The 17,316-nt window shown below is 32.7% G+C and overlaps 2 protein-coding genes across 2 annotated transcripts; one reads left to right on the top strand and one right to left on the bottom strand.

Annotated features, from left to right (window-relative positions):
* Positions 1–1,649: 1,649 nt before the first annotated feature.
* On the bottom strand, positions 1,650–6,471 carry LOC126706297 (U-box domain-containing protein 15-like). The gene is made up of 4 exons (XM_050405701.1): positions 5,881–6,471; positions 5,634–5,750; positions 3,275–3,700; positions 1,650–2,856 (listed from the first exon to the last, which is right to left on the bottom strand). The coding sequence occupies exons 1-4, from the start codon at positions 6,205–6,207 to the stop codon at positions 1,801–1,803; spliced, it is 1,926 nt and encodes a 641-aa protein (XP_050261658.1). The 5' UTR covers positions 6,208–6,471; the 3' UTR covers positions 1,650–1,800.
* A 3,009-nt stretch (positions 6,472–9,480) lies between these two features.
* On the top strand, positions 9,481–13,338 carry LOC126706652 (G2/mitotic-specific cyclin-2-like). Its single transcript, XM_050406187.1, has 12 exons — positions 9,481–9,646; positions 9,795–9,861; positions 9,993–10,128; positions 10,226–10,258; positions 10,355–10,400; positions 10,490–10,642; positions 10,745–10,867; positions 11,644–11,733; positions 12,044–12,265; positions 12,349–12,447; positions 12,553–12,731; positions 12,851–13,338. The coding sequence occupies exons 2-12, from the start codon at positions 9,804–9,806 to the stop codon at positions 12,987–12,989; spliced, it is 1,278 nt and encodes a 425-aa protein (XP_050262144.1). The 5' UTR covers positions 9,481–9,646; positions 9,795–9,803; the 3' UTR covers positions 12,990–13,338.
* The last annotated feature ends 3,978 nt before the right edge of the window (positions 13,339–17,316 follow it).

The raw sequence follows: 17,316 nt of genomic DNA, 5'->3' as shown, positions 1-17,316 counted from the left end.
GGAGTTTTCTTTTTTAGAACAAAAAAATTATAAACTTTGCAAATTAGTTATTTTATAGTCTTATCATACGATTTCAAAATGATTGTATTATTTTTATAATTCTTTGAGCACTAAAAATAAATGTATCAAATTTTAAGGATCAAGGGATTCAAGTGATAGCCCAATAAGATTTTTTTTTAATATATAAATATTAACAAAAGAAATAGTGTAAGAACTAAGAACTTGATGGCCCAAGCCCACTTAGAACAGTAGTGCCTTATCCTACAAACCAAGCTTAAACAATAGAAAGTTACTACGCAAAGGGTGGGAAGACAGTTCTAGTATAATTCTTAGCCAAGTTCTGGTCTAAGGCCGAGGAGCCCAAAGTAACAAAGAAAAACAATTCACTGAATAATTGAGAATAGAGCTCTCCTCAGTCAGGTCCAAGGTTGAGTTCTTATATATGATTAATACAAGTTTTATACCAGGCAATGTACTGTTCACTTTCTTGTTTTTCTAATTCTTCCCAAAATCATCCCCCCTTACTGGGAGGTTTTCTCCCCCTTATATATATATATATATCCTCATTCCTTGGATCCTAGCCCTCCACTTGTATGCCTCAGGGCTTTTCTCAGGATACTAGTCCCATCAGAGTTCTGCTAAAGGTGGTAAAAGGGGTTGTTAGATGTGAAACTACTGCTCAGGGGTCATTTCCTCATTAATGCAGCTGATAAGGTTATTGCAGAGCATTCAATGCGGAGGAGGAAGGTATACCCTTTTAGGAAGCTTCCTCCCACTGTCTTGACCCATTCCACAGGTTCTATCCCTTCCAATCGGGTTCTCATAAAACACTACCTCACATATCCATCCCTTCTCGGATCGATGAAGTCCTCGGGTCGAATATGCTTTTACGGGTGGGATCATGTATGATACTTCACATTGAATCCTCTTCGGTCCTCGGACACCCTACAAATACCATATTATTAATAATAATTTTTGTTGTAGTGTTCGATGTCTATGGTTTGAAAAAATAATATATTTTTCAATTTGCTTGAAAGAGAATATAATAAATAAGGGTGAAACTAGTTTTATAATTTTTTTCTTTTTTTTTTTTTGGTTGAGAAAAACTAGTTTAAAAACTACCTATCAAAAAAAAAAAAAAAAAAAAAAACTAGTTTAAAAACTAGGAGACTGATTTAGAAAAAATATATATTTATATATTGTTACATATATTATATGATGATTATATGCGTAATTAATGAATATTGGCAGGATCATTTATATGTTTCATTGTTTTGCTAAAAAATGTATTTAAAATATTAAGGAAATTGTGAACATATCAATAGGTTTGGGGACCAATATATTTCCACGCCGTGGAAATGGATAACGATTGTACAATTCAAATAAAATCTTCTGTGATTATGCTGTATAAACATGTGATTGGTCAACAGACAAAAATGACAGGCTATTATTTGGCCAAGGTACGTACCTACTGAAATTGGATGCCCTACATGTTTTTATAGAAAAGGGTCAAACATGTGGTTTTTACAAGACCACGATTTGTATTCTTTTTCTTTTTCTTTCTTGATAAGTAAAGTCCAAACTCACCTTAAAACTAAAAATCTTTATACAAAGATTTTTTCACTTGTAACATAGTCAGATCTAAACTATGTACAGACTACAGAGACAAAAATTTACTATTCTTAAAAAGGTTTGAAGACAAGGCATAAAATCACAAAAAAGAAAGCACAAACTGAAATTCGATATATGCTCCCCATATTGATGTAGCTAGGTGACAATCAACAGGAACTTGTTGAAATTTCAAGGGAGGTGTTCACACTTGCTCATGTGATTCAAAAGGGAATTTGCTTTTCTTTGAGCTCTATTGGTTCCATTTCTTGCAATCTCTACCAAATGCTCATATACACCATACTGAAGTGCAGCCAAAACCAAAGAAGAATTATTCAACCCCAACTCTAGCAAAACAGATGTAGCACATTCCTTGTTCTTGGGTGTACCATGTCTAATGATTTCAACAAGTGTTTCAACAAAAGATAGCTTTCCAATCTCATTTTGGCCCTCCGGATGTGATGCAAGGAGTAACAAGATTGAGAGGGCTTCATCAATCATGCCCAAGTTCTTATCCTCAAGCACTTGGAGCAATGGGGGTATGATACCTGCCTGAATGGCCCTGGACTTGTTAGCTTGGTTTAAAGACAGATTAAATAGTGCAGTAGCAGCATCCTTTTTACCTCTGATCGTTCCATGTTGCAAAAGTTCTACCAAGGGAGGGATTCCATTCAATGTGCCCACCAATACTTTGTTGTCATCAAGTGTGCACAAGCTAAATAAGGCTGCAGCAGAATTTTCTCTTGCCTCATCTGTTCCATTCTGCAGAATTTGGATTATAGCAGGAACAGCTCCTTCTCTTGCTATGAGTCTTTTATTTGCTTCATCAATCGACAAGTTCAAAAGAGCTGTCACGGTGTGTTCTTGAACTTTGGAATTCGGGTGGTAAAGGAGCTGAACCAAAGGAGGGATTCCACCACTATTGGCAATCAAAATTCTGTTGTCGGGGCTCTCTTTGGAGAGCATACGGATCTTCAAAACGGCCTCTCTTTGCACATCCAACTGACAAGATGATAGATTTTCAACCAGGAAAGAGATTTCCTTTATGAACTCAGTAGAAGAGCCATCAGGGCCAATGTAAGGATCTTTCTTGGGCAGCTCAAGATTATTCTTCTCACACCATTGCTGAATAAGGTTCTTGAGAGCAACATTTGGTGCTAGTGACAAATGAAGCAAAATTTGTCCAGTCTTTGGACAGGTCCTATGATTAGAATCCAGCCATTTCTGTATGCTTTCTCTTTCATATGTCTTCAAAACAGAAGGAAAACTGTCTCAGCTTCAGAGCATGCATGATTGGCATCTAGCTCTACATTTAGTTTTTCTCAAATGTATAACAAAAACTGGTTCCAGAGTGTATTCATATATGGTAATGTTGTACTATTAAGAGAACACTTTTAACACTTTTTAACATGAGGGAGAAAAATTGCAATACCAAAAACTATAGTTTGCTATCTGGCAATTTTGTCTACTCTTGATGAAACATGTCAAGAACTCATATCCAAGAACTACTACTATTCAGTGATCCGTTTTACATATGATATATTAAACTACATATCAGAAATTAAAATAGCTAGTACCGCAGCATTACTTTGTGATTAATAATGATTGCCACTTTTAAGTATTGTTATGCATGTAATTGAAATGGATATCATCAAGGTAAGATTACCTGTCCAGTAGACACAATAACTGGATCCGTCATGATCTCTAGAGTAATTGGACAGAGGAATTCATGAGGGACTAATGAGGACTGACACCTCTGAAGAATTTTAGATGAAACAGGACCATCAAGTGCAGTTGTCTCTTCGAGCCCTGAAATTTGTTTTATTTTCCCCAAAAGATCTACGACTTGCTGGATGTTCTCAGCATTGTGCCTAGCTCTCTTTTTAACTAGTTTTTGAACAGCCAATGTCTCCTGATTCAAGTCTGTAAAAGTTCGTAGTTCCAACTTGATAGCTAGTCTTTCTAGTATTGCTCTGTCTGCATTCGTGTCATTCATATTAGAGAATACAACCATCATGTCCATTGCTAGCTCCATGTCTATTGTATCTGTTCTTTTCTTTGCTCTTTTAAGTTGCATACGCATTAGCTCAACCTAAAGCACATAAATAATGCAAAATTTGTTAGAAATCAAAATTAACTCTGTTGTCTTTAGAAACTTCTAGAAATTTCTAGAGTTCCACTCAATTTGCTTCTCTCCAGAATTCTCTAGAAACTTCTAGAACTTCTCATACAATCTCTCTCTTTCTAGAGATTTCTCTCTAATTTTGGAAATTTTTCTCTTGCTCTTTTTCCAGAATTCTTTCCAAGATAGTTCTTATATTTTCTCTAGAAGCTTCTTTGCACTAGTGAATTTTAGCCACATGTTTATAGAATAGTTAGAAGGTTGGAGAATGGCATTCATTTAATGCCAATAAAAAGGAAGATGTTAGAAGCTTCAAGTTGGTTTCCTAACCAACACACACCTAGTATAAATAGATGTGGTGGTATGTGAAGTAGAGTGTGAGACTAGTGAGAAACTAGTGTGTGCTACTAGTGGGAGACTAGTGTGAGATTAGAGAGATTAGTGAGATGTGTGAGAGACTTATGAAGCGTGTGAAGTGAAGAAATAAGTAAGAGCTATTGTATAGTGTCAATACATAGGTGTCTAGAGAGTTGGTGTGTGTGTCTTGTAAAAGCATTAGTGCTTGTAAAGTATTGTAATTCAAATAGTCAAATTCTAAATAAAAGCTCTCTTGTTCAGTTATTTATTCAATAATCTAGTGTCAGAACTTTCGCTAACTCAACAAAATTGAGGAATGATTTTGAAATTATTAAGCAACAACAACCACAAAGCCTTAGTACCATAGCTTTGGAGTTGGCTATGGATCCTCAACAAATTAGTTAGGGTCCATTACATGTTTTTTTTTCCTCCATTCTATTCTATTCGATGTCATACTTTTTGTTACTTCCTTAATTGACAGTTATTTTTTTATTACTTCTACTAATATTATTTCTACTTTTCCTCTACTAAAATTATTAAGCAACCAACTGAGAAAGGTTTTACCCTAAGGTTGGTCTAATGGTTCCCCATGCCTTTTGTGACCCATGAGGTCCTCTCCTAGTCAACACCTTGGGGTCGACGAAAGGATTTTTCCCAGTACTTACCCAATATGTGTAAGACAGGAGGACTGGAAACACGAAGGTAAAATAAAAAAAAATAAATTAAAAAAAAAAAAAAACTGAAAAAGGTTTTTCAATTGTTTCTGCTACAAGGAAACTATAGACGACTTTTCTCCAAGAACTTTCACGTGATTCAAGTTCAACCACCAAATATTCGTTCACATGTAAAACAAATCCTATATGTATATTCTAAAGCATATACACGTTTTTATTATTATCAGAGATTCAGAGACAAATGAGTCTCGATCTTTTCATGGTAGACTGGTAGTTAATGTAATCTTCACACAGACACACCAACAAACACGTTCAGACAATATTCAGTTCGTCAAATTTAAACAGAATATTCTACAATAATCCCACAAAACTTTTTATTCTTTTTAAGAATTATATTCTAAATGGTATCCTATTCCTATCTAATTAAGCAGCAGGATCTCAACCAAACTGGCACTTAATCATTAGGTTGATTCAAACAAAATGATTTATTGATCAACCAAGTCTTGAAAGAAAAATTCTTAGTACTACATTATCTATACGCTATAAGAAGCAAACATGAATTATATTTATAGTACTTAATTAAAGATACTTAATTAAAGTGAGTACCTCAACTCCTAACTTAGTTTAAGGCAAGCAGATATGAGATATACTGTGATAGATTTTTTTTTTTTTTTTTTTTTTTTGAGAGAGAAAAGATAGGACTGTTATAGATCATTAATAAGAGCTAAAGATGGCCACATTGTGGAAAACTGACAATATACTTCTAATCAAGAAGTATATCTCACCTCACCAGCAATAATGAAGACCCTAAAATACATGTGGGAAAGAACCAAAAAAAAAAACTAGAAATGATGGGAAATGAGAGGAATTACTTGCTCTTTCACTTCGACTGAGATCCCGAGCTCATCGTAAGGCATACCATCCAAAGCCTGATGTAATTTGTCATAAACACCAAGAAATCTGCTCATAACTGCCTCACTTTCCAATGCCTAATTAAGATTCATCAATACAGCCAAAGTTAAATTAAACTCAAGATAAAAACACAACCCACTTGACAAATCGGAAAAGACAAAAAGACAAACAAAGACAGACAGATAGAGAGAGAGAGAGCAAACTGACCAGATAAATCTTGCTTCCATAGTTGCAATGCTTCAGCAATTTCATTGCCGATACAAGTGCTTTCCTCAAATTATCCAAACAATTCAAAGCCTCACCGGAAACCGATGTACCAAGCTCCCTTAACTCCTCTAAAAAAGGCACCAACAGCTTCAACCTCCTTACCAAACTCAAGCAGTCCTTCCTCTGTGTTTTCCTGTACCCACTATACAATCCAACGCTCTCAATCACCTCCATCAATTCCTTAACCACATCACTTTCATCACCACCACTAGATGATACAGAAACAACAACATTATTCCCTCCCTCCATCACCATCCGGCTGTCCATTTTTCTCAAATTCTCTCACTACCAACCAGATAACTAGCTCTAGTTCTTATTCTTAAAAAGGGGTATTAGCAAATATCTTTGATTTTCCCGGAAAGATTGTGACTTTCCCAAGAAAAGCAAAAAAAAAAAATTGGTGGGGGCAATTTCAAAAGGCCACTGGGTGTCATTTTCTCAGCTCGGTTGTATAATTAGGAGTTTTATATATATTTTTTGGATAATAAGTTTGGCGGGTATTGTGGTTACTAAAAATAGAATAGTGTTTGAAAAACAGTAAGTATGTTTTACATAGGGACGGTTTCACGCGGTTTTATCTCAAACTTTGTTTGACAAATCTTAACGCGTCTTCACGTGCTGCACTTCTTCTGTTCTTCATTGTTCTACGTTTGCGTTGTACTACAAGGTCCCACCCCCACCCCCTCTTGCTTTTGTTTTTGTTTTTGTTTTTCTTTATTTTGGTTTTTTTTTTTTTTTTTTTTTTTTTTTTCTTAAGCTTCCTAGTCCCTTCTTGGTTCTTCCTTTGATTTTTTTGGGTTATGGGTCCCTTTTTCTTATCTTTCTTCCACTTTTATAGGTTTTTGTATCAATTTTGGGACAAGAAATCTAGGGTGGAGCCTCTGTTTTCATCGATTCAAAGTTATGCTATATTGGTTGTTAAAGTCTTGCAAATGGAGCTTGGGATTAGATTGAGAAAAATTATCTTGTATTTGATCCGTCTTATGTGTTAAGACTCATATGTAATGAGACTACGAAAAGGTCACATAAGATATTTTTTCCTCGAGATTATTGATTGGCAAAGAATTTTAACAATTAACAGTATAAAATATTAAAACATCTTTTGATAGATAAAAATCCGTTAATTAAAATCTTTCTTTTTTCAATTAAATAAGAAGTGGATTTCCATTAAAAAAGTAATAAGTGGAATTATAAAAAGATTATAGACTCTTTATTCTCTTTCTCATTAAAATAATAATAACTCCGTGTCCCATCAAAAAATAATAATTATAACTCCGTGAAACAATGATAAAAGTGCAAAAGATTTACAATGATTAGTTGATTACCATATATCTCGCAGCCACACCTCAATAAAAGGGTAAAGATAATTTGCATCTTATTAAGTCAGCAACAAAACAAACTGCCGGTATGAAACACTTTTTTTTTTTGAAACTCAGTATGAAACACTTAATCATATGCAAGAGTAGTTATATCATGTAACCACTATATACGTGTTGTGAGATTTTCACATCTATAACCGACATGTTTGAGAAAGGATAGCATTCACAGCATTAGGTGTATAATTAAAAATGTGTAAAAATTACATATTTTTTGTCTAAAAATTAATCACATCAAGTTTAAATTTACTAATTCGCTACAACAATCATGTAAATTTACAATGATATTATTCATTTGGTGGGTGGTTGTTGTTGTTGCATGTGAACAAAAAAAAACAATTAAAAACATTTTAAAAAATTGATATTTTAATTAAATGAAGTGTAAAATAAATAATCTAATTTGAGATATTTTTAAAAGTAAGTATATCACATAAATTTTTTGTACGAACTAATGTGAATACTTGCATGACATAATTTTTTCATAAGCACCGTCCAAGGGGCTGGCCTTCAACTTGACCTTGACTCAGAGGCAAGGCAAGCATAAAGCATTACATATGTAATTGAAGTCTTTGTTGGGCCAGCAATGAAAGAAGAAAAAAACAAACAGATTAATGACTTACAACTCAAATGAATTTGTTTACTAGGTCAAGTCCATAATGTCCATTCGGTGCGCAATGCATGAATCCACCAAACTCCATCAGCTTCCTATTATCTTCCACGACTTCATTACCTTTTTGACTAGCAAAAACAAAGAGTGAAGGAAGGGTTTTATTTTATTTTATAGTATCTTTTTACTAATATATTGTTGAATCTATGAGCTACATGATGATACTTGTCCATTTCTTGATATAGATGGGATTCAATCCCAATAAAATCTTACTAATTAAGTTAGCTAACTTATCCAAAAAAGAAAAGAAAAGGGTTTACTAACATCCACAAGATATGTTTTATAATTAATTAATGTAGTTTTCACATTTATAATTAAAAAAAATGAAAATTTTTTTTTGGGCTAAGCTCAATTAGGAAGACCAAGTAATAATAATAATAATATTATTATTATTATTTGAAGAAGGACCAACTAATAAGGGGACGGTTTCTATCGATTTTTCCGAAAAAAAAAATAAAGAATAAAGGGACGGCATGCCAACAAACCAGACAAGCCATTAAATTAGTGTCTTATACTCTTATTATTTAGTGTTAATATTAGAATTACAAAATGCTTTACTTCTTCTTGACAGCGGCCTTTTGATTTTATTTGACAAAAATATTCCCTTTTCTTTTTCTGCAAGACAAAAAAAATATGAATGATCTCTCCCAAAGTTCCATCAGAAAATAATGACCAGGGTGGCAAGTTGCTATAATGTGGGAGAGGCTTGAAAGAATACGAAAAGGGTTAATCCATCCCTAGATTAACATTACTTTTTTTTTAGTACGTGTGACTTGAGTAACATCTCACATGCATACACACATCACAACTTTATCATCTTTCACAATCTTTTTCATAATTTTCTAAAATTACAAATTATAGTTTTATCCGTTTAACAATTTTAACATTTTTTTATTAAACTTTTTATAAATTTTTATGTTATTGAAGTATCACCAACCACATCATATTGAAGACCTTTTAATAACGGCTTTAGCAATGAGTAAAATTTAGTTGTACTTTCTTTTCAAATATTTATACATTAACATTTGTGATTTCCGTTTCAAAATAGTTATTCTTTATTATCAAATCAATATATTAACGGATTAATTCTTCTTCTTTCTTTTTTGGGGTTGGATTAGATTCAAATTACTTATTTGACAAACTTTTATTAATTGAACTAATTAAATTCCATTGTAACTAAGTTTTTTTTGCAAAAAATAAATAAATAAATAAGTAACATAATTATGAGTTTTGTCAAGTTCTTCTTTGACAATGGAAATACAGTACAGTTGTACCATGTGACAACCAAAGAAGCTTCAAGGAACGCTCACCTTTTCTCAGTGCAGTAGAGCGTACCAGCATGGCCTTGATGGGCTTTAATTTCAAGCCCAACCCCACATTGTCGAATCGAATATTCTTTTACTTTTCTTTATTTTCTGGGCCATAGAAATATTCGAAACAAAGCAACGTTACCGTTACGCACAAAACAATTGCGACCCTTCATTGTTATTAGATCCAACGGCCAGTTTATAGTAGCCGTTATTTTCAAAAAAGAAGTGTCATGTGTGTTTGTGGAAAATCTCGAATTTCGCTTTTCATCTATTTCATACGCACACACTAACACCCTTTAATTGTTGGGTTTAGTCTCTCTCTTGTGAAAAATTAAGGAACTTTCTTCTTGAAGGTTGGTGGGCTTGTTTTATTTTGTAAAGAAAATTTATGGTATTTTGGATTTGTTGCTCTTCTTTTTTCTTGTTCTTGATAATTTAGATAATGGGGTTTTAGTGGGTTTTTAACTGGGTTTAGTTCTCTTTTGTTTGTTAATCTTGAAGGTGAGTAAAATGGATGAATCAAAGGAGAACTATCCAAGCCTCATTAGCCACTCAAGTTTTCAAGAAGGTAAAAATTGAAGTTGAAGTTGAAGGTTTCTTGTAATTCTTGTTGTTAGTCTTGTTTGTAGTTTTGACCAATCAATTAATTTAACAAAATTTATCATCTCCCATCTTTTTTTTTTCTTTCAAATTTTAAAGAAGGTGCAGGAATGGAGGGTTCCAAGTTCATGAAGGAAATGGGATATAATCATCGAGGGGCTCTAAGTAACATCAATCAGAATATTGTTGGAGCTAGCTTGAACTCTTATATGGCAAACAAAGCAGAATTCAAAGGGTAAAATCTTCTTATTCTTTTTAAACCTTTTTGCCTATCATTAGGTTCTATTTCTATTAAATCTTTCTAATTGATTTTAATAATATAATATGTTCAGGAAAGATGTGATGTATGACAAACCAATTACAAGGTTAGAGTTTAGAACTAACAGTTTCATTGGATATGCTTTCTACATTGTGAAATATTTCTCATAAATATTGAATGTTATTTTTTGATGTTTGTTTAGGAAGTTTGCAGCACAAATGGTCCAGCACTGCCATGGAGAAATATCTGTATAAGATGATGTTTTAATTAACTTTATTTCTCTTTAATTATAAAAAATATTTTGAATTGGTATTTAATAGATTGATTGTCCTATTAGGAAGCTAAGAAAGTAACCTCATTGGCTCCAAACCCAACTAGCTTGGAAGATTGTACAATAATAGATGTGGAGGAGTATGATGATGCTAGTGATGGTCAAGTTCCGATGTTTGTGAAGCACACTGAAGCCATGCTAGATGAAATTGATCGAATGGTATGTGTATATAGTAATCCTCATATCTTTTTTGTTGAAATGGATTGAAGGTATATTTTTGGCCAAGCAGCATCATTATAACTTTACATTGAATGACTGTAGGAAGAGATTGAGATGGAAGATGTGGAGGAACCAGTTATTGATATCGACAGTAGTGATCTGAAAGATCCACTTGCGGTTGTTGAGTACATAGATGATATAACTGCTTACTACAGGGAAACTGAGGCAAGTTTATTTGCTATCGAAACACACAAATTGTACAAGTGTTGATTGATGTTCAAATAGTTTACACTTTACAATGTTCAATTCTTTTGGCTAATTGTTCAAATTATTTGATTATACTAGTAGTATTACTACAACATATAGGGTCTTCTGAATTAATGATCAATGATTAATCATAGACTTAGATATCAATGATACAAGTTTTGTTTCTGCAAAAGAAGTGCACTCTTCTTGAGGGTTGGAAATAGAAGAGATTGTGCGATGTACACTATGATGTGACTGAGAGGTATGAGGTTGTAAATATGTTAGAACCAACATTAGGTGGACAGCATTTTCTGCATCAAGTCATAAATTGAAATCTTTCAACCAAACAACAGAACTTGAGAAAGGTCCTATTTTGATTATTTGCGGGTCATTAAATGATGTAAAATCTTTTGAGCATTTGCTTAATAATGAAGATTTTGTGGACATTAAAAAGTATGAATATGAAAGCACCTACTTGTTTTATGGGATGACTTAAACCCATGAATCTGTTGTAGGCTTGTAGCTTTACTTACTCCCTCACATTCAAATATTGAGGTATACTGTATACTTTGCTATAAAGTGGATCCATTTATTTTGTTGAAGTTCCCTTTATTTGTTGTCATCATGCCAATCACTTGTGTTTTGCAAAGACGTGCATTCTTGAGGTTTAGCAACTTGTGAGAGTTATTATATGCCATAAGAATGTAGCTAATTGGTTAGATCATCCATAGTTGATTCTCTAAACAATCATGCAGAATTCTAGCTGTGTTTCTCCAAATTACATGGCTCATCAATTCGACATCAACAAGAAAATGAGGGCTATCCTCATTGACTGGCTTATCGAGGTAAATGATTCTAAACTGATTTGCTTCTGTGAAGGGAGATACTGAGGATGTATTTTGGTCATCATGTAGAAATAAAAAAATTTACATTTGATCTGCATAGCACTTGAAAGCCTTTGCATAACCGTTTATAATGAGCAAAATCTCTGTGTTTTGGAGTTCATATTCATGTTCTTTTCAGACAGAAATATCAATTTCACCATCCTTTCAGAAAGGAATTACTTTTTATTGATTAAGGCAGTTGTAGGGACATCTGAGTGACGCTGAAAATTTGTACTTGAAATTTGACTAATGAAATTGGTTGTATTAACAGGTTCACTGCAAATTTGAGCTTATGGACGAGACCTTATTCCTCACTGTCAACCTTATAGACAGGTTCTTAGAGCATCAAACAGTTCTCAGAAAGAAGCTTCAATTGGTTGGGCTGACAGCCATGCTATTAGCTTGCAAATATGAGGAAGTTTCTGTCCCTATTGTGGAGGATCTTGTTATGATATCAGACAAGGCCTATACAAGAGAAGAAGTTCTTGATATGGTAATATCCTTAATTGGTTCTCACTAGTTTCCTTTCCTCCCTTTCACTATTAAATTAAATTTAATGATTTCCCTTGCTTATAGGAGAGATTTATGGTGAACACATTACAATTTAAGTTGTCTGTGCCTACCCCATATGTGTTTATGAGGAGATTCCTTAAGGCAGCTCAATCTGACAAAAAGGTCAATAATCCAATGTCATAGAATCATCTTGATTTTAAATTAGATTTTTTTTTTGGTCAAAATCGATACTTATAAGTCAGATTTCCACCTATGAAACTGAATCAGCTCGAGCTCCTATCCTTCTTTATCATTGAGCTATGCCTAGTGGAGTACGAAATGCTCAAGTTCCCACCGTCTTTGCTAGCTGCTGCAGCAGTTTACACAGCTCAATGTAGTCTTTACTGCTTTAAGCAATGGAGCAGAACTATTGAGTGGCATACTAACTACTCAGAAGATCAGCTTCTGTGAGTTGTTTTTGCTAGCTTTTTTGTCTTGAACTTTCTTAGTTTGGGACACATTATTTGTGGAAATTCAATCTAATCCATTTGCTTAACAATGAAATGATGTTCATATGTGCTAATAGAGAATGCTCCAAATTGATGGTTACTTGCCATCAGAAGGCTGGAACTGGGAAACTCACTGGAGCATATAGAAAGTACAGTACTTGGAAGTTTGGATATGCAGCAAAAGCTGAACCAGCTCGGTTTCTTCTGGATCTTTGACAGAATGAAAGGATAACTGAACCAGCTAGGTTAGTATTTGTGTTTTCTGTGTGTGCAACTGAGCAACAGAAGTTGCCTTAAGAAGTCAAGCATGTTGTTTCTTCTGTTGCCAGCTTCTATGTTCTATGTCTCAGAACTGTTGTTTAGTTAGAAAATTATGTTACTTTCCGGATAATGTTCTGTAAATGGGTGATGCTTCAATGTAAATAGTTGATGCTAAAGTCTGGTTTGAATGGGTGATGCTTCAATGTAAATAGTTGATGCTAAAGTCTGGTTTGAATGGGTTTTTTTTTTTTTTAATGTAAATGATTGATTTCTAGATCTATTTCATTGTGGTATTTTATCTTCACACTTGATGCTAATGTTTAGTATGTACACTCATGAAAACCACTTAAAAAAAGGAAACATACCCTATGCACAAATGTCAAAAAATTAAATCAGTAAAAACAAGAATATCTAGTATATAGTTGCCACCATTTACATCAAGTGGAAATTGCCATAGTTACCACAACAAATAAGTAGAGCCAAACGCCATTTACACCAGTTACGCCCAGTTGTAAACAGACATAATATGCCATAGTTACCACAACCAATAGATAGAGTCACATTGCCTCTCTTTTGTTCCATATTCCACAATTTCTCACCTAAAGTCATAATTGAAGCTCAAATGTCTCCTTGTCTTTGATGCCTCTGTAGGTCCAAGTGAAGCAAGTGGTTGTTGTGTTTTAGTCTATTAATTTTCACCTCAAAATTCTGTTTTCCTGTTTGGTTAATGGGACTGAAACATGATCTTGGTTCTGCATGTAATGACTATGAGCTGGCCTGCATCGATGAATATTCTTCAAAAGTTGTTTTTCTCCTCTTATAAACTCTTCATTTGCAAACCCCACACAAGAAAAGCTTGAATTTATATTTATAAAAGTTCACTTTATCCATACACACACGCACACAAAAATGAAACAGAACATAAAACAATCAAATCTTAAATTGGAGAAAAGGACACTCACTGTTAAACTACTGCTGGATCAGCAGTCCAAAAATACTAGTTAAAAAGATAGATAATCTAAAATGTGTAAATCCACGCACATATATTCATGTAGCCCACAAGTTATTTTAGGCAGCTTGTATTGAAAAAATAAAACTTCGACTTATTTCAATAACACACATTAAACAGCAAGAGCATCAACCACAACATCAAATTGTAGACAACCATTAAGCATATATTGAAAAAAATATATCTTCAACCTATTTCAATAATACACATTAATGATTAAACAGCAAAAATATCAACCACAGCATCAAATTCTAGGCGGTTCTTAATATCATCATTACTTAATCGGGCAGGCATTAAACCTTATAATCCCTCTTTTAAACAGCTAAAGTTTAGTCAATTTTTGATAGTATCCAGTTCACGGTGTAGGACCATCAGAGGATAGCTACCTTAGGCAAGCCAAACAAAATCTCAGCCAGCTTCTCCTTGCTTCCTGTTAAAAAATCATCAGCACTTGCCCCTCTCAAGGAGATCCACTAGCATAGATATCTACTGGCTAGCCCCTAAAAGCTTTGATCTGATAAATATGCTCGACCAGTCTATCAGAAGCTTCTAGCTGCCACCTCCACAACTTCACCAATGCCTGCTCAAATGTGTGGTGAAGGGTATGAAAACCCACCGGGGATGGTAGACCTGAGAAACCAACAATTAATTTCAACCGGTTGAATAGTGAAATTTCAGGACCAACTTCTCTCACTGCACATGACAAGAACTTCCCTGGCCTCCTCCTTAATACTTTTTCTTGCCATGATTATGGGAAAGTCTAAAAATCAAGGAAATTTCACCTTCAAAAGCAATAGAAGTGCTGTTACAAAATTTCCAAGCAATGATGCTTATATGCAGACAACTATAAGCCTGTTGGATGCTTTTTTCTTCACCATGACGGTGGATACACATTTGTAAATTGTTTGAAATATAGCATGGAACGGCAAGAGCCTTGTAATTCAAAGACATGGCCCAGTTTCATTTATGAGGCGAACTAAAATTCAAATTCTTCCTCTCTCACATATCTATAATTTCAAATATATGTTTTTAATTTTATTGCAACCAAATTATCTTGACATATACTTTATCATATCACATTATTCAAGTAACAAGAATGCTCAATAATTCATTTTTCAATTCATTTGTAGGCAACTAGATAAAAGTTTGAATTTTTTTCTTCTTCTTGAAACCATTGTATTTGAATGGCGTGATCACATGATTTTTTTAAAAATAAAAAATCAATTTTTTTTAAATACTTTTGTTTAATTAAGTTTCAGTTGTGCAGCGTTAAACCGTTTTTACTTCATGTCAAAAAATTCGAGTTCAGGTGGGATCAGTGAACCCCAACCCTTTTTGCCACATCGAATCAAGGGTGCCACCAAAGTGGAACAACACTCTACCACGTAATGGAAAATAAGGTGAACAAATATTAATCTATAAAGTATAAACAGTTTGATACAAATATTCATCTATAAAGTATAAACAGTTTGAAACAGTACTTATAAAAAAAAAAAAAACCCCTGCAATCGCATTAACTAACCACTAAATAAAGATAGCTTCTAATTCACTTCAATTTATCCTTGCATCATTTAATGGTTCAAAAAGCTTTTAACACAAAAATATTTTCACATAGGTAGATTATAATAGAATTGTCAACATAAACCGAAAGATTCGTGTCAATCATAATAATGAAAGCTGGTTTATTTAGAACTATTATGGATATCCATAATGATTCCCGACCTGCCTTCTCCTCAGCGTCATGCTGATATCCAAATGCTATTGGCTCGTAATATTTAAACCATCTAATAATATTAATAATTGAAAATAACATTCAAATTATCATGCAAGATAGAGAAAGAGATAATGTGGATAAAGGTTATAATAAAGAATTTATGGTAAAGCCAAATGCCATATATATATTTTATATATATAAAACCGAAGTTTCTGAAACTCTCACAATTTTTCTTATCAGTACAATATTTAAATAAAATTATTTTTTTTAGTCCAAACTTAACCAAGAGTGAAACTTTATTTTTCTAATAAGTCCAACTTAAACTCAAACTCGTCATTATCATTTTTAAAAAAAAATAAAAACCAAAGTCTATGAATCTCTTACAATTTTCTGCATCAGCACAATATTTAAATAAAATTATCATTTTATTTAAATAAAATTATTTTTTTAGTCCAAATTTAACCAGGAGTGAAATTCTATTTCTTTAATAAGTCCAATTTAAATTCAAACTCATCATTATCATTTTTTTAAAATAAAATTATTTTTATTTAATCAAAATTTTTTTAAAATAAAATTATTTTTATTTAATCAAAACTTAATAAGGAGTCAAACTCATCATTATCATTTTTTAAAAATAAAATTATTTTTATTTAATCAAAACTTAATAAGGAGTGAAACTCTATCTCTCTAATAAGTCCAACTTAAACTCAAACTCAAACGTTGATAATCTATATAAAAAAATTATGATAGGACTAAAAAAGAAAATGACTCATGTTGATAATTGTGGCAGATAAAGTATCTCTGTGCAACCTATGTCTTTCATACTAGAGAACGATAAATTTTTATTTGGTATGTTATATATAAATTTGTTGAATTTGGTTTGGCTTTGAAGTAGAATTTGGGGATTCTATAAATTTTAAGGTTTTAAGTCTTGGGGTTTTTGGTATTTGCGTCTTAGTAGGTTGATCTTAATTCTTCACCTTAAATGCTTCTTAAGTTCATGTGATTTTCTGTTTTCTTATTAAAAGCTATATTTTTGGTTGATTAATTATTTGTTTAGATTAATTTCAATTAATTTTTTTTTCAAAATGTTTATTTACACATTTTTGAATTTTTTTCTTCAGAGGCAATAGTTTTTCCGTGTATCGCACGGAGTAGCGATTAGTATATATATAAAATCAAAATCTTTGAAACTCTCACAATATTCCATGCCAGCACAATATTTAAATAAAATTATCTTTGTTTAGTCCAAACTTAATAAGGAGTGAAACTCTATCTCTCTAACAAGTCTAATTTAAACTCAAACTCATCATTATCATTTTTTTAAACAAAATTATTATTTTTAATCCAAACTTAACAATCCACTTAATACAAATACTATCTTAAATATTTATAATCCACTTAATAATATAAAATTTACAAAAGAAAAAAAAAGTGAAAAAAAATTACCCAATACTTGATTTCTTGAAAGTAAAGCACCATACAAAAAGAAAAAAAAAAAAAAGATAAATCACCCCACAGTTCATAATCTAAATATTAATTACTATTTTAAATATTAT

This window comes from Quercus robur, chromosome 11 (genome assembly GCF_932294415.1).
Source record: "Quercus robur chromosome 11, dhQueRobu3.1, whole genome shotgun sequence".
Lineage (NCBI taxonomy): Eukaryota > Viridiplantae > Streptophyta > Magnoliopsida > Fagales > Fagaceae > Quercus > Quercus robur.
The sequence above is the reverse complement of the archived record's forward strand: the minus strand, read 5'-3'. Positions and strand labels throughout refer to the sequence as shown.

Coding starts and splice junctions, on each gene's coding strand:
- LOC126706297 (XM_050405701.1), bottom strand. CDS start 6,207: ATGGACAGCCGGATGGTGATGGAGGGAGGGAATAATGTTGTTGTTTCT. Junction 3,701..5,633: donor CAGTCGAAGTGAAAGAGCAA/GTAATTCCTCTC, acceptor TATGTGCTTTAG/GTTGAGCTAATGCGTATGCA. Junction 2,857..3,274: donor TTATTGTGTCTACTGGACAG/GTAATCTTACCT, acceptor TCTGTTTTGAAG/ACATATGAAAGAGAAAGCAT.
- LOC126706652 (XM_050406187.1), top strand. CDS start 9,804: ATGGATGAATCAAAGGAGAACTATCCAAGCCTCATTAGCCACTCAAGT. Junction 11,734..12,043: donor TCATTGACTGGCTTATCGAG/GTAAATGATTCT, acceptor TTGTATTAACAG/GTTCACTGCAAATTTGAGCT. Junction 12,732..12,850: donor TACTCAGAAGATCAGCTTCT/GTGAGTTGTTTT, acceptor ATGTGCTAATAG/AGAATGCTCCAAATTGATGG.